Source organism: Leptonotus elevatus, chromosome 16, assembly GCF_054856555.1.
Source record: "Leptonotus elevatus isolate MCC_2025b chromosome 16, RoL_Lele_1.0, whole genome shotgun sequence".
NCBI lineage: Eukaryota > Metazoa > Chordata > Actinopteri > Syngnathiformes > Syngnathidae > Leptonotus > Leptonotus elevatus.
This window is the reverse complement of record NC_141254.1, coordinates 8,882,357-8,907,528: the sequence shown is the minus strand read 5'-3', so window position 1 is coordinate 8,907,528 and position 25,172 is coordinate 8,882,357. Positions and strand designations below refer to the sequence as shown.

General features: G+C 42.3%; 1 protein-coding gene across 3 annotated transcripts; it reads right to left on the bottom strand.

Annotated features, from left to right (window-relative positions):
- Positions 1 to 378: 378 nt before the first annotated feature.
- Positions 379 to 24,508, bottom strand: shroom1 (shroom family member 1). 3 transcript variants are annotated; one of them, XM_086099144.1, is made up of 9 exons: positions 24,317 to 24,508; positions 12,301 to 15,047; positions 12,063 to 12,222; positions 11,946 to 11,986; positions 11,187 to 11,768; positions 10,339 to 10,836; positions 8,982 to 9,057; positions 7,150 to 7,422; positions 379 to 3,480 (listed from the first exon to the last, which is right to left on the bottom strand). In XM_086099144.1, exons 2-9 carry the CDS (start codon positions 14,856 to 14,858, stop codon positions 3,226 to 3,228), a joined length of 4,443 nt encoding a protein of 1,480 aa, XP_085955270.1. In that variant the 5' UTR covers positions 14,859 to 15,047; positions 24,317 to 24,508; the 3' UTR covers positions 379 to 3,225. The 3 variants fall into 3 exon arrangements, with proteins under 3 accessions (XP_085955270.1, XP_085955269.1, XP_085955271.1); XM_086099143.1 differs by having other exon boundaries at positions 24,336 to 24,508; XM_086099145.1 differs by lacking the exon at positions 24,317 to 24,508 and adding an exon at positions 16,903 to 17,051.
- Positions 24,509 to 25,172: the final 664 nt, after the last annotated feature.

Here is a 25,172-nt window from a genome sequence, read left to right as displayed (position 1 = left end):
ACACACACACACACACACACACACACACACACACACACACAATCCCATGACAGGAAGCATTTGACAATAATAAACATTTTGTTGAATTAATAATCCATGGAAATTTGCGTAATTATAACAATATTACAATTCTTACTGTATATATTCATGATGTTGAATGTAATTTTTTTAATCAGTGTAGTATAAATCGCTATTATCAGATTGTTTTTTATATGAAAGTATTATATTAATAAGACTCATTTACTTTATATTAAATATGTCATATTTACAATATTTTTTTTTCAAATAACGTGTAGTGTTCCAACTCTTTGCTTATGTTTAGATTCTGAGTTCGTGCGTTGAAGTTCCAGCAGAGGGCGCACAAGACCGCAATAATAGTCCAAGGGCTTCAACTCTTTACTTTTTTTTTTTACAGTAGAAAAAAAGGGCAAAATATCACGTGACAATTATTAGTGTCATTTAAAGGGGAATGCTCTTAATTTATTGACAGTAAGACAAACGAAGTGGAATTTATAACTCCAAACAGGCACGCGTGACTCAGCTGGGGTGGAGGGAAACAAACAAACAAACGAATGTGACGTCATCAAATCGTATGTGAACAGTCTCCGATCCGTGAAGAAAGGTCTCGTCACAACAAACAACTTGAATAAGGAAAAAAGAAGAGTTTTTATGGGCCGCCACTGAGAAAATAAATGGAAGGGGGATCTGAATCCATTTTGTGGCTTCAACCACAAGCTTGACTGAAAACATAAATATATGATACAAAATCAAAAGTCCACAGCACACATCCAATGTGGCTGCTCGCTTCTCAGGTCATTTCCTGAGCGACGATCAGAGCTGTCATTCATTCATGACGAAAACATGAATATTGTTGAAAAACTAGCACAGCAAAAACCTTTACACACAAACACTGCACACGTTCATCATTCATGTTGAACAACATCGCTTGCTTGCACAAATCGGACATTCATGAAAGTTAAAACCAAATTTGAACAGCGATAATGATGGAATCCTGTGAGTTCAAGTAACAAGTAACCAATGGACAGCGGGTGCACACAATCTCATTCCTTAGAGTGGAACTTTGGAAACTGAACATTCATTAGAGTGCAACCACTGACGTTCAACTTTGATCTGAATGGAACCCCAGAAGTTGAACATTCTCTAAGAGGGCGGCGTGGCTCAGTGATAGAGTGGTCGTCTCCCAACCCAGAAGTTGCGGTTTCGTTTTTATGTTATTTCGTTAATGAAATTGTTTTTTGAATTTCAGTTTTCGTTTTTTCATTAGTTTTCGTTAACTAAAATAACCATGGGCTGCAGGGAATTTGGTGCGCTCAGTAGTCGACTTGCGACTGTTGTGATGGTACATCGTGCAATTTCTTTACTATTGTAATCCTTTCATACTATGTTGAACAAAAAACGGAAAGTGGTTGGATGAATATGTGAAATATGAAATGGTGTGTATAACGGAATGGATGGTGTTCCACAGGGTTCAATTCTGGGGCATCTTAAATTAAGAAAACTTCGGTGGTTGTTTTAAAGTGCTCTCTAAATATTGAGTCGAGTTGAATGATGGGAGTCAGTATCCTATGTTGAAAATAAAACAATCAGATAGTATTTTTCAATAGATAAGGGGGGGGGGGGTGATACAATTTGTAATCCAACCAAAATTGTCAAAACAAAACCAAGCACCATACTTGAAACCCTAATAGTGTGTGATGTGGTAGAAGGGTACCAATGTTGGCGTCGAACAGGAAACCATTTGTGTTCAACTTCAGGGGTTCCACTTGAAATCGTGGCGGTCCTGAACGTACCTTGAAAAAGCAAACGATATGACAGTAATTGTTCACAGGAAGTGAAGAGAAAGTTGTTGTCGCTGGATGGAGTAAGGCTGTTTGATTTTAAAATGAATAGATGTGCATTTGTTTCAAAGTGCTTTTTTCTTTTCTTTTTCTTTTTTAAGTTAGTGTTCACCTTTTGGTTTTTCGTGCCTTGATCTGCTCGCGAGTCTCCTCGGCCGCTTAAAGCTTTCAGATCCACAGTCTGGTTTATTGTACAACTTCCTGGTGACATTGAGAGGTTGGACGGCGGGGTACCAGTCATACGTCCAATCACATCCACATTCCTTTGAGGCCTCGCGGCAGACGGTCGCAACTTCAAAATTCACCAAACACAACCACCGATCGATTATTGCGCAATCTGTGTCCGGTTTTTTGTTTGTTTTTTTCTCGAATGAAGCAGTAAAACATTCTGCGTCCCTATTTTGGATTCCAAGTGATACTTTCTGTCACGTGATTCCATTTGACCAATCAAGAACTACTCGAATCGACCAATCACACGGAGCCACATAGTCACATGACCTTACACAAAGTTTTAATTTTTGCGAACCAAACGAGGAAAATAAGCCAATTGTGCCGTTACAGGAGTATAAACAAAGTTTGTTTGACATAATTTCACTTTGCGGTACAATTTTATTTATTTTATAAAGATAATTCTATGATTCGAAAAGTTGCTCACTAGTTAACTCAGTGCTGGAGTACTTTTTCCCTATTTTGACTTGAATTGTTTACTTTTAACTATCGATTATTTTCAGAATCGACTATTCTATCGATTATTTAATCAATTAATTTGGCTACAAAAAAACATGTTCTCTCGATTACTGTTCACTAACCAGTTATCGTTTAAATAAACCGATGTTGCACTCAGCAATCTTTTTTGAAAGTGATTCAGTTACTGATTGTTTTTCACAGTCACAATAGATCTTTGCAAATGTCTTATTTCGATTAAACAATCAGTCTGCTTTACTTGGCTCGAAATAATTATTCAATTATTACAAGTTGCCGATTACAGCAATCAATTCCTTTTGACGCCTCTACATGATTGTTGCAAGAAGTTCCGACCGTGCGTAAGACCATGAAGGTGATTTGTGATTGGATGAGTGAGTCGGGGGCGGGCGGGGCCAGTAGAAAGAGGGCGGGGATTGTGAGCGCGTCTGTGGGATCAAAGTTGACTGTTGAGAGAATCGGTTAAGTGCGGCATGTGAGTCAGTCTTTCAGCTTTGGGCTCCCCCTGTAGACAGAGCAGGGAACTGCAGCTGAACTCAAGCTAGCTACGACGCTGCTGAAATCAAGGCACAGCAGCACTGAAAAGTGTCAGCAAGCTGGTGCGATTAGCGGGGCGGTCTGAAGCGGTTGAAACCGACGCGCCACCCAAACAAAATGTCCGCCCTCAGAGACGGAGGCTTTTGGCGAGGGCCTCCAGCTGCTCCTCGCCGAGCCTGGTCTTCTCCTCCAGGTCCTTGCGGCGGATGAGCAGCGAGGCCTTGGTCTGCACGAAGCGCCGGTAGTCGTGCAGCTGCTCGGCGCTCAGCTGGCGGGACAGGAAGGTGGACACCAGGCTCTCCCGTCGGTCCAGGTTGTCCTTCAGGTCTTTGGCGTCCTCCCGCTGCTTGCACAGCAGACGGTGACGGCTGTCCAGTGATTGCTAACACGCACAAACACAAACAGACGCAGACCAGGACCACGTTAGCGCCGGATGCTACGTGGAATGTAGCATGGGTGAATGGCTTGACTTTGTTTGCTTTTGACTTGATTTTGGCTAAATTCTCCATTCTGTTCTGTAATCTGGCACACTGTGCATTTACATACATTTCATTTATGGTAAATAGATTTTTTTACGTTTTTTTTATATTATTATTATTTCCCACATTGTATGGTATTTCTCTTTTCTAGATAGTCTTTGGTAAAGACTGTTGGTCAGATTTTTTGTCTTTTTTGTGTGTTTTTACTCAATTTAATTAAATTAAATTTGTTTGTTTTATTTATTATATTTTTTTCCTTTTTTTTATTGGAAACATTTTTTTTAAAAAATAGAAAAATTTTCAAATAAAAACAAAACAATTTTTTTGATTTGAAAAAATATATCCATGCGGAAACTTAAAAAAAAAAGAAAAATGTTAAAAAAAAAAAAAATTATGTAAAATTCTAAATTGGGATATATAGGTCTTACTTGAAAATTATCTGTCAGTTTTTGGTTGTGTATCAAAAGTACTTGAGTTGAGCACTCGTACTGCTATCAGTCTGTATTATTATATAATAAATAAAACAAACAATTTACAGTAAATGGGAAAAAATATATATTTTCCCATTTTTTAAAAAAAGAAACTTTTTCAAAACTTTTTTTTCATGGGAAAAATAACTAATTCAATTTAGTAAATACATTAAATTAAAAATATAATACAATTAATTTACAGTAAATCGAAAATACAAATATTAATAAAATAAATTACATTTACAGTAAATCGAAAATTGAGTAGACGAAACCATTTTATTCAATAATTGGTAATGATTGTTACGTAATGATTAAATTCACATTAAAATAAGAAACAAATTAATAAGAAGTGGTCACACTTCCAATTAGAGATGTTCGATACCACTTTTTTTCAGACTGATAGCAGTACGAGTGCTCAACTCTTGAGTACTTTTGATACACAACATGCCCCCCCTCAAAAACTGACAGATACTTTTAAAGTAAGACCTATATAACCCATTTTAGAATTTTACTTAAAATGAATGGCAATCTTCTATTCCTCTAATTTCTCATTTCTCGTTCCTGGTCGTCAAACGGTCACAAGAGTGCGGGCGATACATCATTTGCTGTTGCATATGATGCCACAAGATGGCGGCAATTCACTCAAAATGGAGAAGATCGTTAAGCAGCAACACCTTGCATCTTAGCATGTACACCACCGTCAACCCATGTTACATAACTGTATTCAGATGTTAGATCATCAAACACACACAAACCACTTTTCATATCACGTTCATAATTTTTTTTGCAAAAGTACAAATAAAATAATGCGTTTGTTGAAATAAGTCAAATGTTACTTAATGTGATCTGTGCCTGCTGACTTTATGAATAGGCACGTTGCTTAGCGAGAAAGAAAAAAAAAAGATCTTGCGGTGGGAGCAGTTGCCTGTGTCGTCAGGGAGAGGTTAAGTGTTTGCGAGGGAGGCGCATGCAATGTTGTCTTGTTTCAACAGAGGGCAGGCTCGGCGCAAACGTCACCGAAACCTCCCGAGTTTCGGTGAGGGCGTGTCGGGAAACTGATAACGGCGGCGGGTTCACAACTCATTCCCGTGTGGATACGATGGCCGCAACGCAACACGCCGACCGGCATGACGGCAGACAGAACATGACGTCATTCATTTGGACACAAGATAAAGCCAAGAAGCAAGAAGTTGGCATTTCTTGCATTGGGCATGAGAACTGAGAAAGCAAAAGTGGCCGGCCTTCACCTCGCAGGCATGTTTGCTCTTCCAAAGTCAACATGACACAACGGCAGAACGAGAGCGCGTCATGGCTGCACATGCAAACTCTCGCTTTCAGGCCGACGCTTCAGTCGGAAATTTGCATTCTGGCCGTTGACGTAGGCTACGTTGTTGGGAAATATGAAAAACAACTCCAGAGGAATATAGAAGACAATATCATGACAATGATCTGACAATATCAGAATATTTCAACGATGAGGAAGAGCTCATGATTGAGGAGGCCTCCAGTTTGTGCACAGTATCAAGACACACAAGTCATGCCGCTCGTTTGAAACTTTAAGATCATAAAAAGGCAGATGTCTATTAGATTAACTCATTCACTGCCATTGACGGCTAAAAACGTAAAAAATTCATTTGAACTATTTATATTAGTTTAAAAAAAAATCCCCTTTTGTTAAGAGTATGACAAGCTAGATTTTTTTAATTGTACATTTAGAACAGATATACAATTTGTGATTAATCGTGAGTTAACTATTAAAGTAATGTGATTAATTACGATTCAAATTTTAACCGCCTGATGTTCCAAATTTTTTCTTTTCTTCTTCTTTTTTTTAACTCATTCATTGCCATTGACAGCTATAAACGTAGACGTTCTAACTAGTGCTATTTAACATTTTTTCCACTTTTGTTAACAAGAGTATGCAAACTTTGACTTTTTTCATTGTACATTTAGAACAGATATAAAATTTGCGATTAATCGTGAGTTAACTAGTGAAGTCATGCGATTAATAACAATAAAAAAATGTAATTGCCTGTCGCCCCTAATTTTTTATATATTTTTTAATGAATTTATGGCAGTGAATGAGTTAAGATTCAAATTATTATACCATATTATATTAATACAGCACTTAATTTTTTTTTCTTGTAAAGTTATTTTGAACAAAAGTAAAAATGGTTTAAAAAAAAAATCCTAACAAAAAATGAGAAGGTAATACAAAGCTCCAAAAATCCAAAAGGAGATTCACATGTCGTATATTAGGCTTCACCATCAAGGTTTTTTAGCTGACCGCTAATTAACGAGTTTGGAAAAAAACAATCACTGAGTGGATCAGAAGATGGCGCAATTGATAAACTTTTAGATTTACTCTACAGCCAACCGCCACCATTGGAGGGGCAAAGGGACTGGCCCGGCCCATAATCAGCAAAACAAAAAGTGTTCCAAAAAAATGATGATGAACATTATTTCATGCAGCCGATCAATGATGTCATAGATCAATCAGGCAAATTAAGATATCACAGCGGATCATGGATTTTGTATCAAATGCAAAATATCATCCAATCCCGATCCAGCCTATCACATCGGTATCAAAAAAAAAAAAGAAGTATTGTATACAATCGTTGTCATACCAGTTATTTGCTTCCTGATTGGGAAAATATTTCCAAAAATATTTGGCATTTTGGGGAAAACATTTGATTATTTCTAAATTAAAGACAATTAGTCAATTGCGTAATTTTTTGTTTATTATTATGTTAACATTGCTCGAAGTCCTACTAAGTCTTATTATAGGTATTATCATCATTAACATCGTTTTATAATTTTGATTAAGGATGAGTGAGTTAGTGAGTATTATTCTCTTCTCCAATAGTGATTTTATTAGTGAGCTCGAATTAGATTTTGTTGATTCAGGATTCAAATAAATGTTATAACTTCACAATGAATAAAATAAATAAATAATGCATATCAAATGTTCACTCTGCTATACAGTCAGTATATATATATTTTTTTACACGATTTATGCAATAGGAGTGTATAAGGGTGATAATGGCGATCATAATCTCCTCATGACACACACACGCACACACAGTAGCAGACAGTGGTCACCTTGTCGTCAGCGTCGGTGTCGTGGCCCACGGCGCTGAGAGCGTTCTGGACCCTGGCCAGCCGGGCCGAGAGGCAGAGGAGCAGGTTGATGACCCTCTCCAGGTCTCCGATGAACAGGTTATACCGCTCCAGCTCCAGCGGCGGACAGCGCTCGCGGACCAGCGCCTCCAGAGCAAGTCCGTGGGCCGCGTTGTCCTGCGTCTCCGCCTGGAGGGCGTCCCGCGTCCCCTCCAGCGAGCGCAGACGCTCCTCGATGCAGCGCACCAGCATGCTCTGCGGACGGGTCCAAATGCAACAATCTTCACCATCACTTCAAAAAGTTGTCATTGGCACATTTGTCAATATATCATCCATTCTTAAGATGGGTTGGATGGAAGCCCAGTGGTTGGGTGAGTCAGTCTGAGGGGCTCGGAGGAGGTCAAGACACACACCTGACTCAAAGGATTGGTGATGATATGCCCCGCTTGGCCGTTATTGGCTGCAGCAGGGTTATTATAGTTTTGGAATTTTCATGTTAGTTTTTATTTTGTTTTGAGTTTTTGTGTTTTAAATTTAGTTGGTTTTAATTAGTTTTCAGGGTGGTTCTGTTAGTTTTTATTAGTTTTAGTTATTTAAAAAAAATGCTTCGTTTTAGTTTGTTGCAGTATTATTATTATTATTTTTTATGTGTATTACTTGTGCGCACAGGTGGCAAATCCAGGTCCAGAAAGTAAAACCCAGCCACAGTTTGGCTTTAGCCATTGATGCTAGCTAGCTAGCTAGCTAGCTCCCTAGCAGGTAAACGGGCACCATGGGAGTTAGCCAGGGAGCTAGCTAGCTAGCACCTTGGGTTAAAGCCAAACTGTGACAGTTTTTTTTACTTTCTGGACCTGGATTTGCCACCACTGCTTGTGCACAATATTTGATAAACACCATGGTTAAATGAGGAAAGTAACTAATTTCTTACCTAGCGTTGCATTTCATTGTCGCCTCGGAGCGACATCATCTGAAAGTGCTTTTCTATTGGCTGCTGCTAGATGACGTCACTTCTGTGTGACACACTTTCAAACGTCCTTATTCCGGTGAAAAAATATATACTTAAAATCACATTTAAAATCATCCCTAAAGGCTCACGCGTTAAATTAATTACCAAAGACTAAAACGAAGGACATTTTTGCTATAATTATAGTTAGTTTTGGAGTTTCAGTTAGTTTTTGTTTTTTCAAAAGCATTTTCGTTTTTATGTTATTTCGTTAATGAAATTGTTTTTTGAATTTCAGTTTTCGTTTTTTCATTAGTTTTCGTTAACTAAAATAACCATGGGCTGCAGGGAATTTGGTGCGCTCAGTAGTCGACTTGCGACTGTTGTGATGGTACATCGTGCAATTTCTTTACTATTGTAATCCTTTCATACTATGTTGAACAAAAAACGGAAAGTGGTTGGATGAATATGTGAAATATGAAATGGTGTGTATAACGGAATGGATGGTGTTCCACAGGGTTCAATTCTGGGGCATCTTAAATTAAGAAAACTTCGGTGGTTGTTTTAAAGTGCTCTCTCAATATCGAGTCGAGTTGAATGATGGGAGTCAGTGTCCTGTGTTGAAAATAAAACAATCAGATAGTATTTTTCAATAGATGAAGGTTTGATGAATGCGCATAGGAAACTGGTGGGCTTCTGAACATCTAATAAGGTTTAGAAACACTGCTTGAATAAATCAGGATTTTTAAGCCAATCCCAGATCAGCGATTGAGTTTAAAAAAAAAAAAAAAGATAACCGACAACTTGTTTATTCACTCTTACCAAGTGAATATTTTTGTGGTCTTGTGGTCTGTTGTGACTTGATATTTACCTTCTTGTCAGCCAGGTCGACTGTGCCGTTTGCAGCGGCGAGGCCGTCAGGTGATGGAGGTGGCTCGCTCTCGCAACTGTAAAACAAGCAAGAGGTCAGACTGACTTGTGCATTCCTCACTCTTATCTACAATTATGCGTATGCTCGCTCTCGTGTGTGTGTGTGTGTATGTGTGTGCGCGCACTTGCGTTTGCAGAAACCTTAGTGCAAGTCCCGCAGTAAGCAGATATGCACGTGTGCCACAGCATGTGATGCAACGTGAGGTAACATGACGCCACCTTCTCCAACCACGATTGTGTTTCATAGAGAAACACGATACACGAGTGCAAATGCTTATTGGAAGGCCTTTGGAGTGCAATTATTGTCTCACACTCAGCAGTTAAAACAGGACCGCGGACATGCGTGTCATGTAAAGTACAGTGTTCCCTCAATTTTTGCGGGTGATAGGTTCCACGCCCACCCGCGATGTTCGCCGATTTTCCGCAAAGTAGAGGTCGTAGAAAAAAACTATTGTGGCAAGGGATTTACGCCTCTATTAAGCCATTACGGACCCCACACGGTTTCATTCTTCTAAACACTTGTTACAATTAATAGATTCAACTTCCAAAATGCAAATTAAAGAATAAATAAACAAAAAGGCTGCATTTTTAAAATAATGTGAGCGAATTGGGAAGTTTTTAGAACCTGTACATGCAAAACTGCCACACGGACTTACATGACGTGTCGATTGTCAGTAGGCCAGTTAAGAGTGAAGCAGGGCATCCATCTCAATTTAAAGTCCATTTAGGCCACCTGCTTCAGCACTTTCCTTTCCACAACAACAAGGATTTCAAAAGGAAATTCATCCACCAGGATTGTAAATTTGTCACAATACAACACGGGGGTCTAGTTAATGTAAGCTTTTTTTTAAGATACAGCTGTAAAAAGGAAAAAAAAACGTAATTATTAATAACCGCCGTTTGGTTGTGCCTGAAGAGCCTGATGCTCTCATATTAACGTCCAATTGGAACGCTACATTTCCTTTTAACTGCCCGCACGCTGAGTAACAGAACGGCACATTTCAATAATCTTCACGCTCGACTCTATTACCGATCACACGCACGATGAGGGAAGGGGGACTTTGGGGGATTTGGGGGCGATGAGCTTATTATCTTCATGGTTTCGGCTTTTTGTAAAACAAAAAAATAATAATTATTTTGTTTGTTTTTTACTGGTAGAAAGAAGAAAAATAGCGGCGACATAGCGAAGGACCACCACTGTCCATAAAGAACAAAACAGCTAGAAGGGAAAGTACTGAACATGATTTCAAACTAAAAACAATTTTTTTATGCAAATATTTGGGTTGCAGGTTCCTGACCTTTGCGCAGCTTCCTCCTGCTGTTCCTGTTTCTTCTTGTAGTGCTCCTCCATCAGTAGTGTGTCTTCAGACAGCAGCTGCTCCATCAGCATAAGCGCCGTCTTACGATTGGTTAACGGATAGAGCGCGGGGGCCAGCGACCGGTCCGCATTAACCACGGCTTCAACCAGTTCCTCCCACGTCGGTCTCTTGGCGAGACTCGACAAACTTGCCCTTTCTACCTCTTCCATGGATTCCGTTTTGGAATGTTGCTCCTCGGCAACCTGCTGATCGGAAACCGATATGCAGGGTGACACTGACGTTTCGCTCAAAACGGCAGGCTCATCGAAAACAGAGTCCGGAGTCTGCACGTCCAGTTTGGACTGCTCCTGCTCTGGAGGGAGAATCCACAAGGACGGATCTGTGGTCACGCCGCAGCTCAGGGACACTTCGTGAGCAGGTGCTAGGACATCTTTGCCTGGGTCAACCGCCGACTGTTCGGAAGAACTGCGGACAGTCCTGGAAGGAAGAAACAGGAAGTAGACTATTACGTGACTCCTGAAAAGCTCATGGTACAAATCACAGAGTAAAGGTCAAGAGTGGCACAAGTGGAATGTGGAAGTGAGCCCGGAGAACATGTCAACTCCATACAGGAAGTTCATGTTGGAAATATGAATTCCAAACCTGTATGTTGTGAGGTAGACTACATGGCTGCCCAACTAAAACAGGTTCACTATGATCCCCACTGGCTTGGATTTAAATGCCGGGATCAGATTACGCAAACAGAACACCAACTAGAGGGTCATTAATGTTTAGCGCTGGTTAAGGGTTGTTTTCTGAAGCTGTAGAAAAAGTTTGTCAAACCTCACCTGGAGCTCGGTTGGTTTATCTGCGTGGTGAAAGACAGGCTAGACCTTGCCTCCCTCTCACTGGTCTCTTGGCTTCCAGGGGAATGCGGGTGAGAAGGCGCCTCGACGGGAGGTTTGCTAGATAGGAACTTATCCGCGGGAGGACTGCGAGATCCAGAAGATTGCCTTTTGCCCTTGGAGGACGAACAAGAAGTCGGGGAGTGGGATCTATTCAAGGTTCTTCTTCCTGTTGTGGGCTTAAGTCCAATATCCTCCCCACCCACTGGCGCTGCGTCAGAGTTCTGTTTCAAGCTGGACTTTTTCTGTGTCTGTCCCTTCAGGTCAGAAATGTCAGTTTGATTTTGCGCTGGATTCAACACATTCTCCTTCCGCTGAGTTTCCTTGACCTCAGCCAAGAACAAAGCGCTCCTCACGTCTCGGCACGCTTGATCCAGCTGCTCAGAACTCTTACTCAGAGCAAGCATTTTCATTAACTTGGATGCTCCCAGTTCTTCCATGGACTTCCCCCTCTGGCCTATGACACGGATTTGCTGCTGGGCCTCAGGCGTTGAGCTCACTGCAGCGCTCACACTCTTCTGGACACTAGAAGTGACATGAAGTAAATAAGGGATGTGATTGGGTAAACTTATTCACACAGCAGTAACAAGCCAAGTTTTTCAGAATTATTCATTTGAAAAGAATATTGTTTTGCTGCAGTGTGCACAAAAATCTCTCTTGACCTCATAACAGCAGACATTTGACTGGAGCGCTGGTACATACCTGCAGATTTCAGAGGAATTAACTGGATCATAGTGCTGTGCCTGTAGACCAGAGAGGAAAGAAAACAAGTTGTATCCAAGTTTCCTAAGAAAAAAACCCTGAAATGATCTGACTTACCTGAAATGCATGTGGTGTGGATGTGGATCTGTTCCTGAAAACCTTAGGTTCTTCTGATTGATCCAAGAGACTCTCCACAGATGCACACTTGCCATGGGATGTACATTGTCTTTCCTTCCATCCGAGTTGGTTTGGTTGGTCCGAGAAGAACTGGGCATACCTACGTTGTAAAACATGAAAGAATCACGTCAAACCAAAACCAGAACTCAACTGCTTTCTACTCTGTCTTCAATCATACCTGACGGAGCTGGTGGAGGAATCAAGGATGCGTCCTGCAGACTGGGGTCTGTTGACTTTCTTTTTGAGGTGATTACCCTCAGTACTTGCCGATAAAGGCCTAGGACCCCAGTCAAATGGTTTCTCTCCCAGAGAGTGCCTCTGCCTGGGGGGTATTGGCAGCTGAGGACTCGGTTGTTGGGGTTCTGCCACCTTGTGGCCTGTCTTGCGTTCCATGTATGCCACCAGTGCTTTGTGTTGCAAGTGCTTCAGGTTTGTCCTTGATGCGCTTGAGGCCGAGAGGGCCCGACCCCGAGTCTCAAACAACTTCCTCCGTGCTGCCACCAGTCCCTGGTCTCCAGCTTGCAAGTGATCCTGCCACTCAGTGTCTACTGCAAACAGCCCGTCGCTATCGTTGCTAAAGGAGCGACAAGCCAAGTGGCTGGGGCCGCCACCAAGCTGGTTGAGCTTCTCCGGTTCAGAGTAGCACAACTTTTTCTGCTCTGGAGTGAGCCGTTTTCGGCCCCCAATTCGTGACGCTACCTGGGGCTGTGCCACGTTTGAAGACCTCCCATTTTCTATTTCTGTCTCTATGTTGATCTGCTTCGGACTGTGCCGCACCTCTTCCACTACGCTCCCTCTTTCCGTGTCCTCGGAAGCCACAGACAGGGTGAGGGTGTCTGTGGAAGTCTCAGAATCTTGTGACGAGGAGTAGGAGTGAATGGCTGGAGGTGTGAGCTCAGGTTTTGGCCTGGTGTTATGCGTTGATGCCAGTTGCAGATCCCTTCTTTTAAAGGACGTTTCCTTCAGGACTTTTGACTGGGCGTCCTTCAGCCTCTCTTTGTAGTACTTTTTGTAGGAGTCATCCAGGGTGTTGCAGGCAACAGAATCATTCTTGGTGGCGTCCCCTTGTGGAGGTCTCACGTTCTTTATGGACGCATCTCTGACAGATGCTTTGTTATGAGCAGCTTCTTTTTTAGTCCTGTTAGCTTCAGTGAGATGGTAGAGAAGTGGGGTGGTTTCTTTGTTGATCCTATCACTGGCTACATCTGTCAGTGGTTGCCTTTTGCCCCTCTTTGCCTGATCCTCTCGCTTCAACTGGTTGCTTGGTTCATTGCTGCTCAGTGAAGGCACTTCCTTTGTTTGTAAAGTTGAATGAGGGGAGTTTTTCTCAGGGCCGCAGTAAAATATAGGATTGGCGTTGGTGTGGCGTCCAATCTCTCGACTATCAATTTCTTCCAAGGAATCCAAACTCTGATTTGAAAAGGGGGCGGGTTTGTGATTCTCCTGATTGGAACCTCTTGGGATGAGGTCCTTGCTGTGGGTGCTTCTTTCATCCAGGACCTCTTTTATGGGTATAAATAAATTTTCCATTGTGCTGTGACATCTTTCTCTCTCTTTGGTTGGAGGTCTTTCCAACACAGTGGAGCATTCACTGGCAGCTTCAGACCCACTCACAGATGCCGAGTGCGTTCTCATTCTGGCTTCAGAGTGCTTGGACGACACTCCTGTGACAAAGTAGAAGTGACCCTTATGTTGGATGCTGCTGTTGATAAAGCCTGTCTGACCCGCATTCCAAGGACTGGAAACATGGGCTGGCTCTGAACCGATCCAATCATAAGCGGAATGTGCCCTCTTTCGAGGATTCTCAAATTCACCGCCGATGCCATCGGGCTTGGCATAATACTCTCCATTGAATCCACCCCCGCTCGGTAGCTGTCGGGGCTGCAGGTGCTCAGACTGGCTTGTGCCTTTGGAGGGTCTCACGAAGTTTAATGCCTTATGCGCTTTGCTGTCTGTGATGAAAAGATTGGGCGGGTTGATGGACGCCCTGCTTTGTTCATAAGAGTGAACGGGAGAGCGGTAGCTTGGCAGCTGCAGGATCTCGCTTGCTGGCACTGCCCTACGGTCTGAGAACACTCCTTCGGGACTAATGACAGAGGTGCTTGACTCTGGCTTAGCCATCCCCATTTGGGGGACGTTGACTCCACGTGGGCGTGGATGGTGATGATTGTGGGGTCTGGGTTGCTGGGAGTCAGTACCGGTTTGGGTCTTTCTGTTTTCTACGTTTTTAGTAGCCGTGAAACTATCCTGTCTTGCTGGGACTGGAGGAGGAGCAACGGGAGGGTAATCGTCTTGGGATGGAGCCCGAAGAGGCACCTTTGAGGTTGTTTTGGCATTGGTATGGAAACTGCCGTTGCCACTCTGGGTTTGGGTACTATTGCGATAGTTCTGCGAGATCACCTCCATAGAACAATACAACTGGTCCATGGTCTTTGCGTTAGACTGTAGAACCTGGCTTGGATGACAAAAGGACTTTAAATACTTGAGGTCAGCATAGTGGCTGAAAGAGCTTGACTGCAGGTCCTCCGGGAAGGGAAGTGAAGGCGGGTAGTCCGGTGCAGTGGACCCCCCGGAGAAGGAGCTGTAGGCTGAGTCTCCTTTGCCGTGTTGGTGGTGGACAAGTTGTTCCGTGATGCTGCTGTTGGACTTGGCTGGCGAGAGCTGGCTGACGGGCATGCTCAGAGGATGCAGGTCCACGTTGCTCATTCTCTCAAAGTGGAAGTTGTAGGAATCCATGGAATAAGCCTGCAGGTGTGGAGGATGAACGAGGGCAGCTTTATTTGGAAGTGCATCGATGCGTGCGTCCGCCTAGCGACTGTGGAAACGTCCGACCACACATTTGCACCAGCATCGGGTCACTAATTAGGTTATTTTCACACTTCCTGCCTTATTCAAATCCTCTGGGAATTGTTCGTTCACAAGTACCTGCAGGAGAAAACAAAAACACACACCAGATGTTAGACTGAAATTTAATTGGCATGCAAACCTTGCATAGAAAACAAGTGCATTATGAATCATCATCATCATAATCATCATATTCAACGTTGCTTTTGAAGGTCAGAAGTGTTAATCACCTCCCTGCATCAAGCGGGCCTCTAATTAGGCCTCCAGGTCGGCTGAGCACGTTGCGGCACACACGTGAAAACATTTAAGGAATTCCAAGGAACAACAGCGCACGAGAACAACCTTCATGTGACGCCTAATACCTCGTTAGGAGGCATTGTTGACCTCAAATTCTTGTCACCTGTATTTTCACTTGGAATCCAGCAATACAAAACCACAAAAAGCAGGTCAGGTCAACAAACATGTCTTTTGCTGTGTTAAAACCCGAAAAGCCGCGCTTAAGAAACATACAAGTTAACGAGCGGGTTCATGCCGGATTCATAACTGTTGTGTGTCACGACCAGTGTGCTTGTCAACAAGATGGCGTCCAACTCACAAGTCAACATTGCCAATAAAACAACCAAAAGCTTCATTAGCTTCAACTTGTCATGTTATGCTACATGCTAACAAGAAGAAAACGTGAACATCACTTATCGACCACATTATTGTGTTGGCGTTATGTCTGTCTCCGCGCCCAGGAGGGGCTCGGTACGATGCCGGTGGGGAATGCTTCCCCAGGGATCTTTTTTTGTTTTTGCCTTATTAGAAATAATATATACAAATAAAAGAGTAATTGCACATCCACTATAGTAGGTGGCAGTGGTGCTTTCATTTGTCAGAGAGTGTTAGCTCCTCTGCACAGGTGTACTTAACCATTTTACAGACACGGTGGAGAGTTGATAATTGAGAAGCACTGAAGGTCAAGTGATCTTCTTTACAGCAATGTCCACACAATACAAGTTTATAAATTCTGTGATTCCGAACCCAAACTTATAGAAATATTAAATGGATTGACATAACGATACGCAGTTTCAAAGAAATCTCATTATTCATAGCCTGGTCAATTTTTGGGGAAAAAGTGCTTGGAGATGGAAATGAATAATAATAATATTTTTTTTCTTTTGCTTTCACACACAAAGCGCTTACAGGGGCCGTAAAGATCCACAGCTGCACTGGGGCAGGCTGACAGAGGTTTGTTCTGCCAGGGTGCGCCTACGGCCCGTCCGACCACCAACAAACATTCGCACCAGTGTGAGTGGCAATGGAGGCAATGCGTGTGATGTGCCTTGCCCGTGGGCACAATGACACATGACATGGATTTGAACAGATGACCCTTCGGTTACTAGTGGAACGACAAATGACACAAAAAAAAGGGGCAAATGTTCTGTTAAGAGAAATCCTACATTTATATTTTGACATGTTTGATTGGTTCATTTGTTTATTTGTCGTTGCTATGTTGTTTTAATATGTGGTGAGCCCCCAACCAATAAACTTTAAATATCTTGCTCTCATAATAAATATGTAACTGTCATATTTCCACATGCAACTACATTGAAATAGAAATGGGAAAAAAAACATGCAAAATCAAGAAAAGAAAAGTCAAAAGATGATCTTTAGTGGTGGATTTTGTATACACATAACAAACCAAATCCCAAAACGTACATTTTGAAAGATTTGGAGGATTTGAAAGGATTTTGTGACCTTATGAGGACCTTTCGGAGTGCAGACGCACACAGAGAAATAATGAGAGAGAGTGAGGCGCTCAAGTGGAAGTGATGGAGGGGACAAAGTACAGGGAGGGAGAGTGAAGTGGGGGTGAGGCAGAACCGGGGCAAACACCCCCACACGCAAACCAGATCACAAGAGTGACGAAGAGCCTCCAGAAAGGAAAACTCACCCCAACTTTTCATCTGGGGCTCTGCTCAACTCCACAACATCCACGTGGCCTCCAAAAGACAACAATCCAAAATGTCCATTCTGCTTTCACAACAACTTTCTTCCAGTAGGCGTCAGCGCCAAGCAAACAAGCGACCATCAGTAGAGGGAAGGCAGACTTCCAGAGAGTGCACCCTCCCGCACCTCCCTCCCTCCCCGACCTCCCTCCCTGCCTCCGCAAGCCAGCCATTGGCCGGCTGATGACGTCTGCCGTGCACAATGAGAGCAGCGGAGGGAATATTTCACGTTTAGAGCTAGAGAAGAAAAAAATAAAAAGAAGAAGAAGAAGAGAGGCCTCGCATTCCTGGCTGGCTTCAAAGACGAAGCACAGGCAGGCCGGCCGAGCGGGCGGGCGGGCGCCATTCATTCCCAAGGTCCTGAGCCCGGCACATGGAGGCCGGCCAAGGCAGCAGGGAGGAGGAGAAATAAGCAAGGGGAGGGGGCGGCCGAGTGGACGCTGACCTCTGCAGGCCTGCCCCAACCCCCAACTAAAAAAACGTCTAATTGTTAGTTGTTGTTTTTTTACACGCCCTGACATTAAGCCAGTCGTGAAGACAACATTCAGCCGCTGCGTTATTGTCATTGGCCTCCATTTTGTTTCATGACTCAGTCATACTTGGCCTCCTTTTGAAAGTCATTTTCACAGGCTCACTGCCTGAAAATGTGGACTGACGACATACTGGCAATGGAGAAAGGAGGATGACGCCAAATGTTTGCCGTCGCGTGGCCTGCTTCTCAAGCGCAACACGAACGACACTTTCTCACCAAACTTTGGAAAGCACTAACTGATTACCAAACGCTCTCGTTGATAGGGATGTAACAATAACCGCAATATTGAGATATTAAAAATCGCCACAATACTGTCGTCGTCACGCTACGACATTTAAAACACCACATCTCCATCAAAAAACATTACTTTTAACCTGCTTCAGCCAAGCACAGCATTATGGACTACATAGACTATGATACTTTACGCTGCTGAGCCAATAGTAACATGTTGATTATGGCGGCGCCATATGGACAAAAGTGATAATGTTATGCCTGAAGGAAGACCACATTTCCCATGAGGACAAGCATATTGCGTCACTTTTGAGCTCACACCAATCAAATTGACTTCTCACTTTGTAACGAATGGGTAAAGGGGGAAGTGACGTATGACATAAAGCAGTCGGCACATTTGTAGTTTTTTTGTGTGGCAGTGTTCCCTACCATCCACCTCAAAGTTGTTTAGTGCCAATAAAAATGATACAGACCCCCTTAGAGCATGGCAAAGGTACCATTCAACTAGTTTTAAGTCGACGTTTCATCAGAAGAGTTATGAAAATATTTTATTAAGGTTGAAAAGTTCCTTAGTGCTACTTTAAGATGGCGACGGGCGGCGACCATACTGGCATGGATACAGCAGAAAAACTCAGGTTAATATATAGTATTATATGGTTGTTTTTTGTTGTTTTTATATTGCCAACACCACCACAATATCGTTATAATTATTGTATCGTGAAGTTCATATTGTGATAATATCATATTTCCTGCAATTAGTTCCTGTTAAAAAAAACAAGGCTCAATACCGACACCCGGTATTGGTACTCGCCCATCTCCAATCTATTATCAACATGAATGTACTTGGACCATTAAAGGGCTCATCCGGGTTTTGGCATTCACTCATTCGCAGCCATTGTCACTGAAGCAACCCCCATTCGCTCCCGGCTGTTTTACTGAATTTTGACCGAATATTCTGTTCTATTGCTATAAAAAAATGGAACCTACCAAAAGAAAGATCTCTTCTTTCATCAGAAAAAAAAAAAAAAGTATATTTGTATCCGTTTTGCAGCAATTAGCATTACAATATAGCTAAGTTTCATCATTATTCACAAAACAAAAATAACTTGTTGCAACATGGCCCTGGCTGATCTCTTATGCTATGTTACCACCTGCTGGCCATTTTTGTAATAACTACCATTGCTTTAAGCGACCTTTTCATGTGAGAAGCTGTATCCAAATCTTGTGCATAAAAAAAACATTTAAAAAAAACGTATAAATAGGTTTTGGGGAGTGCAGGACAAAGTATTTAAAAAATGTATTTATACGTTTTTGTGTTTGAATGAGTTAAATTCCCTAAGCAACTGTAGTTTCATTTTCAGCCGACAGCAAATGTCAAAATGGCCGCCCCCTCAGATGGGATAAAAGTGGCTGGATTTTGCTTTTGAATTCATCTTCCACAAACGCAATATTCACCAGAAGGCCACATTTAGTCTAACAAACATTTTTTAAATTGATTCCCACTTACAAGATTTCATAAAGAAAAATTGAGATGAAAATCAGTAGCACCGCACAAATTATATCATCCACAGGCCAATAAATCTAGCAATGAAACCACCCACCCCCGCACCCCCCTCCACCCCGAGTACCGGTTGGCAAAGCCACCAAATTTGATGGGGGAAAACCACATTCGGCCAACACCCAACCACTAATTGGGCCAATTAAAGGACACACCCAACGACAAGACTTACCTGTTTGCCGTGGTTCAAATGGTTTGGAACAATAGAAATAACTTAAGCAAGGTCTGCCTGAGATGAAAAAAGTCAGCGAAATGTGAAAGCGCAAATGGGCTTAAAAACAAACAAACGCAAAAACCTTCAAACAGAAGACAAACCCGCCGTGTTTGTATGTCTCAAAACAACAGGAGCGAGAGACACACTTCCTGCTCAAAAGTCTTCATCGTGATGGAAAAATGAAGAAAACAAGCAAGATTGTTCGTCAAATGTCTCAATCTGCTGCAAATCTCCGAGGACGGACATGCTGCCGTTAGACGTCCGTTTCGGACGAGGCCCCGCCTCTTAAAGGCACATGCATGTACACTATAATACATACAGTATTTTTTTTTTAATATATTTAAAGTTTGCTTAATAAAACATGCTTTTAAAGGTATACTTGACTCATCGATCCATTTTCAGCAGTAAGAAGATCATATTTTGTTGTGATTTAAACTTTAAAATATATTTTGCCATTTGCGGTCAACTGAAAATGACATCACAGGTGCTCAGAGTTCAGGTAACGACCATCAGCTTGTGAACGTCACATGACCAAACCCAGAAAACGGCTGAGCCGTGATTGGTTGTTACCTGAGCTCTGAGCACATGTGATGTAATTTTCAGTGGACAGCAAAATCTCTTTTTAAAGATGTTCATTGTACATGAAAAACAATGACGTTATCACATTCAAAATATGACGAGTGAGTGACGGCGAACTAACGTTACATGCTGTATATCTGGCTTGTGAGACTAATTATATATATATAATTTTCTTGAAAACTTCTTGGGTGTCAGTTTACTTGGGTGGCCCGCCCAAGTATTAACATGGTGTGGGAAACACTGGTCCAATAAGTATAAAAGCAGCGTTAATGAAACTCCGCGACTACTCAAATGTAGCCTTGACAGAGGTCAACACTCATATGACCATGATGACGATGAAGATTATTCAAAAGCATTGAATCCCTGCCTCTTCCCAAGATGTGAATCGGCGTAACAAACACCATGCCAAGCATCCTTTTCCTCTCATACAATCAAGAACGTCGCAAGCAGCTGACGGCACACACGATAATGCCCTGGATGACACCACTAAACACCCCCCCCCCCGCCCCGCCACTCCCGCCGCCATTCTCACGACAATGAAGCCGGTTAACATAACAGAAATAACAGAAAAAGAATTGGAATGACTGAAAAACATGGGAGGGGGGGTGGGGGGTGATATAAATGTCGTGATCCGTTTGAAAGGACCGAAAAATGTGTGTTTGTTTCCGTGAAGGTTACAGTCAATCATTTTCCTTCAACTGTGACCGTTTATCACTTATTAATCCCTGAAGGAAAAATGTTTAGCAGCTTGCCGTGTTTTTATCTGGCTCACACTTCCTGATAGCCAATCAGGCTTACACAACTTCTAATGGGAAATAACCTATCAAAAAAAAAAAACCACACACAAGCGCACCTGAAGGCATTTTACAGCCTTTGCGATACGTTTGAGTCAAATGCTTACGACATGCGAGTTTGACGGACTTTATTCAGCCTTCGAGTGCTTGCCTTCCGATTCAGTTGCTTTCATTGGAATTAACTCAAATTCGAATTCATGCGAACCAACATGTAAGTAAAGAAGTATTAAGAGTATAGTTTGCGGTGTTGAAATTATGAATGTAAACATATTTTAGAGGCGGGCTCAATCACTTGTCATGGAAGGCTATGCAAATACGAGGCCACATTTGACCAGCTCAAAAGGTGAATATTAACAAATGAGTCATCGGGTACGAACTTGACATGGAAAACGGAAAGCGCCGGAATGACACAGCTCGACTTTGCTGAAGATTTCGAATGGCAGCAGCTTGAAAAGTGATGTCATGCTCACTCCACTGATAAGAAAAATGTCATTGCCTGCAGTCCACGTGACTTTCACTTATCTTTAATAGTTTATCTGGGATAAAATTTTAAAAAATCATTACGACTGCAACTTTGGATGTGAAGCGGCCTGAACCTGAAAATCAACCCTTGGAGCCAAAAGCATTTTGTTCCTCCTCACAGGGAAGCTGCGTCATGTAATTTAAAGGTCGCCATACGAATGTCAACACAAAGAGTCAAAACAAGCACAACTGCAACAGGAGCACATGCACTCGTTTGCATATTTCGGACCCCTGTGGCATCATTACTCTTCTGCAGAAAGAAAATGTTAGCTTCCGTCTGTCCATTCTTCATGTCCAGAAACAAAACATGAATGTTAACGTTGGGAAGGACAAACAAGCACTTGTGTTGCGCACTTCAACCTTCTGCGAGATCTGCTGTGTGCAGTTGCAAGTTGGTTTCTGCAGCAAATCATCAATAACTTTTTTTTCTCTCCATGTCCTTCTCGGATGACAAAGAGAGAGCTCATGTGTCAACGCCTAAGGCAAATGGAAGTGTGTGACTGATGGCTTTTGTGTCGCGTAGTTGCCGCCCTTCTATTTGCAGCGCCATCTTTGTATTTCTACCTTCCTTGCCCGTTCACAAACGCTGTCAAGTGATCGTAAAGATGAACGTGCCTGTGTTTGTTTGCTGAATCACAATAGCAAGGAGTACGCGTGTGTATGGAGTATCTACAAGAGCTGTATCAAAACGTTTCCCATGCCACGTTCAACTTGCATAAGATGGCATAAGATATCGTAATTTAGCATCAACTCACTGTACCGCTAACTTGCTTTTGATCGGCTTTCATTAGGTGAAATTCCTTCATGGGAGTTTTGCAAAGTACTCGACCTGGAATTCGCCCCAAAATGGCTGCTTCAAACCAAAATGAACGGCTTCACGCATCCCGTCATGATCGGCACGTCAATTTCATATCAATTGGTGAAATTGGTGTCATGGGGCAATTTGTTTTCACAACATTCCAGGGGGACTCCTAAAAAAAAGAAAGTAGCTACAACTGCTTATTGTTTACGATGCTGTAAATATGGGATGCATTCATCAAGTTTTTTTTTATTATTTTTTTAGAATCGATTATTCTACTGATTGATTAACCTAACCTCCTGATGAAAATGGATTTTCCATCATTAAAGGACAAATTGGGAGCTGGCCTGGCGAGTGACACGTGTGCCGGTGAAGAAGAGTGCAGGGTGCAATTGGCTGTTGTTAGCTCAGGTTAGCTAGTCTGCGCAATGAGTGCCTGACTTGGGCTTATTAATTATTTCTTTATTTTGTTACCGTTTGCTCAATAGAACGGTTGAAAGTGCACCAGTGGGAGTGTCTATTCCTTGACCACTTGTGAGGGCATTGCAATAGGTGCTGGTAGACGCATTAGCTAGCTAGCTAACTTTGTGTCGTGGCATGATGATGATAGTTAGAGCTGCTTCATCTTTTTTTTTTTTTTTTTATTAAACGCAAGTAACAAGCACAAGTGACAGCACAAAACAGTCACAACATGGAAAATAAACACCGATTTGGAATTTCTACCCAACAGCAGGTTGCATTTTGTTTTCTGTAGGCAGACGGATGCGGGGCAGAGGTCAGGTCAGGTCAGCGTTGCGAGTTAGCACAACAGTGAGGCCCAATGTGCTCGTGCTCGTGCCCGTTCCACCATCGTTCCGGACCAGGCGCCACCGCGTGAGCGCTCACGTTTCAGGCACGGGACAAAACACCAGTATCCGCTTTCCTCAGGCATTCATGGCCCGTCGTACCTTTTCTTCTAGCTTTGAATAAAACATCATCCAGCGGCATTGGGTGGAAAGGCCTCCCCGGTGCATAATTCAGGCCAACGCATCCATTTAAAATGGGCAGGTGACTTTCAAGAACTGCACAATACACGCAAACAACAAGATCCATTATCTATTGTCAAAAAGGAGGGATGCGGTTCAAACGAGTTAACAATTTTGATATGTCCTCATCAGGCCGACTAGCCAGAAGCTGAGCCGCACTGCATTTGTTTACAGAAAGCAGGTGCATACGTCAGTTACACTTTCTGTCTGGTGGAACTCAACTGTCATGTTTGCCGAATTGTTTTTCTTTACATAAATCAAAGCGTGTCACCGGTGAGTTACGCAACAACAGAGAGCTCATTTTGTAATGAACGTTACAAAATGTTGACAACTTATTTCCCATCGCCAATTTCACAAAGTCATGAGCAACTTCAATTCCTGCTAAGAAACAGAAAACAGGAGGTTCATATTTCAATTAGAAGTTAATGCAAGCAATGGCTGGGGGGATTTTTTTTTCAAAGCTTGTTTGGTATAAGCAGAAGTAAAACTGTTTTGAATAAATCATTTGCATTTTCTGTAATGAAAAAAAATCTATAAAAATGAGAGTTTGTTTTAGTAATTCAAGCATGAAATAAACAATCAGTATGAATGTACCAAACTAGACTGTGTCAATGTATCATTCAGGTGTACTATAACAGCAAATCAATGTAGTCGCATCCATTAATTAAAAAGTTGTCAATTAGAACGCATTCCCCTAAATTGGAAGAAAATGATACAATACCGACAGTAATAATGTAATTGTAATATACATTTTTTCCACTGTTCATGGATAGATTAACCTCTGCCTTAAACGCATTATGGTGTTTTAGCAAGCACATTAAACCAAAACGACAAAATAAAGGAAAGAACCACATAATGTTACAAATGTAAAAGTGATGCGTTCAGGGACCAGTTAGCTAAGCTAGTGTCGTCATCTAAGGTCAGTTGACTCGAACGATTATTGGGCGACCTCTCGAAACCAACTTCTAAAAGCCCACTGCACTTGAGAAAATTGCTAAATTGATGTGAGAAAGTTCAAATATTCCACGTCAGCCCCGGGGAGGGAAGACAAAGAAAGGCAACAGGTTGACAGCTTGACAACCGAAACTGAGGACAGCAAACGCACCTGCGGCCCCTTCACGTACCTGCTGCTCCACGCTCGCTTTTTGGCCCTTTTCGCGTCGTCTTCCTTCGACGGCCTTTCTTGAAATATTAAGAGAGGGGAGAAAAAAAACAAAAATCTAATTTTAATGTCGATTAGGTGCCTGTGTACCAAACGGTGGGTTAAAAAAAAGCTTTCCGCTTTCCCTTCGGAGTTACCTTGTCCTCTGGAGGAGGGTGCAAGCGGATGAAGAGTAACGGAGCCAATCGGAGTCAGGAAGAGGCGGGGTCCGAGGAGGAAGACGCGCTCCGATTGGTCAAAGTGGGAGGCACAGTGAAACGAGGACTTTCTCCTCTGCTCTGCTCTGCTGGACTGGGCAGGTTTGGAACACAAGTTCATCATGATGACGCAAACATATTGAAACCACAACAAACAGGGCCTGCACGCACTGGTGGCACAACACATTCGACCAAAAGGAACACGTTTGCTGTTCTTTCTAGTAACAAATGAAAGAAAAATACATATTTCATAAGATAAATTGCACAGAAAAAAAAGCTGCTCAAATAGGCTGGAGATGATTGTGTTCAAATACCTGCAGGCACATGATTGTGATTTTATTTCATGGACTGTGTCGTCCACTAATGAGTTAATTCTATCAGGGCAGTGCAATGTGGATTGAAAAGCGCCAGCTAATCATTCCTAAGAGGCTCTGCATGCATGTGCCGTGCAAAGCCATGTAAAGGACTTCACATGTATGAAAAGAGATTTGTCTAAAAATTACTACAAATAAATTCGTAATTTTCACGTTTTTTAGATCCACAAATATCCATGCTTTTCACGTGTTTTTCAAATGCACAGACATTTTCGTGATTTTCACATT

What these genes read in the sequence shown, in the direction of transcription:
- shroom1 (XM_086099144.1), bottom strand. Translation starts at nt 14,858, where the DNA reads ATGGATTCCTACAACTTCCACTTTGAGAGAATGAGCAACGTGGACCTG. An exon ending in AATTCCTCTGAAATCTGCAG is followed by an intron (nt 11,769 to 11,945) that starts GTATGTACCAGC and finishes TGTCACTTCTAG; the next exon opens with TGTCCAGAAGAGTGTGAGCG. An exon ending in ACACCGACGCTGACGACAAG is followed by an intron (nt 3,481 to 7,149) that starts GTGACCACTGTC and finishes TGTGCGTGTTAG; the next exon opens with CAATCACTGGACAGCCGTCA.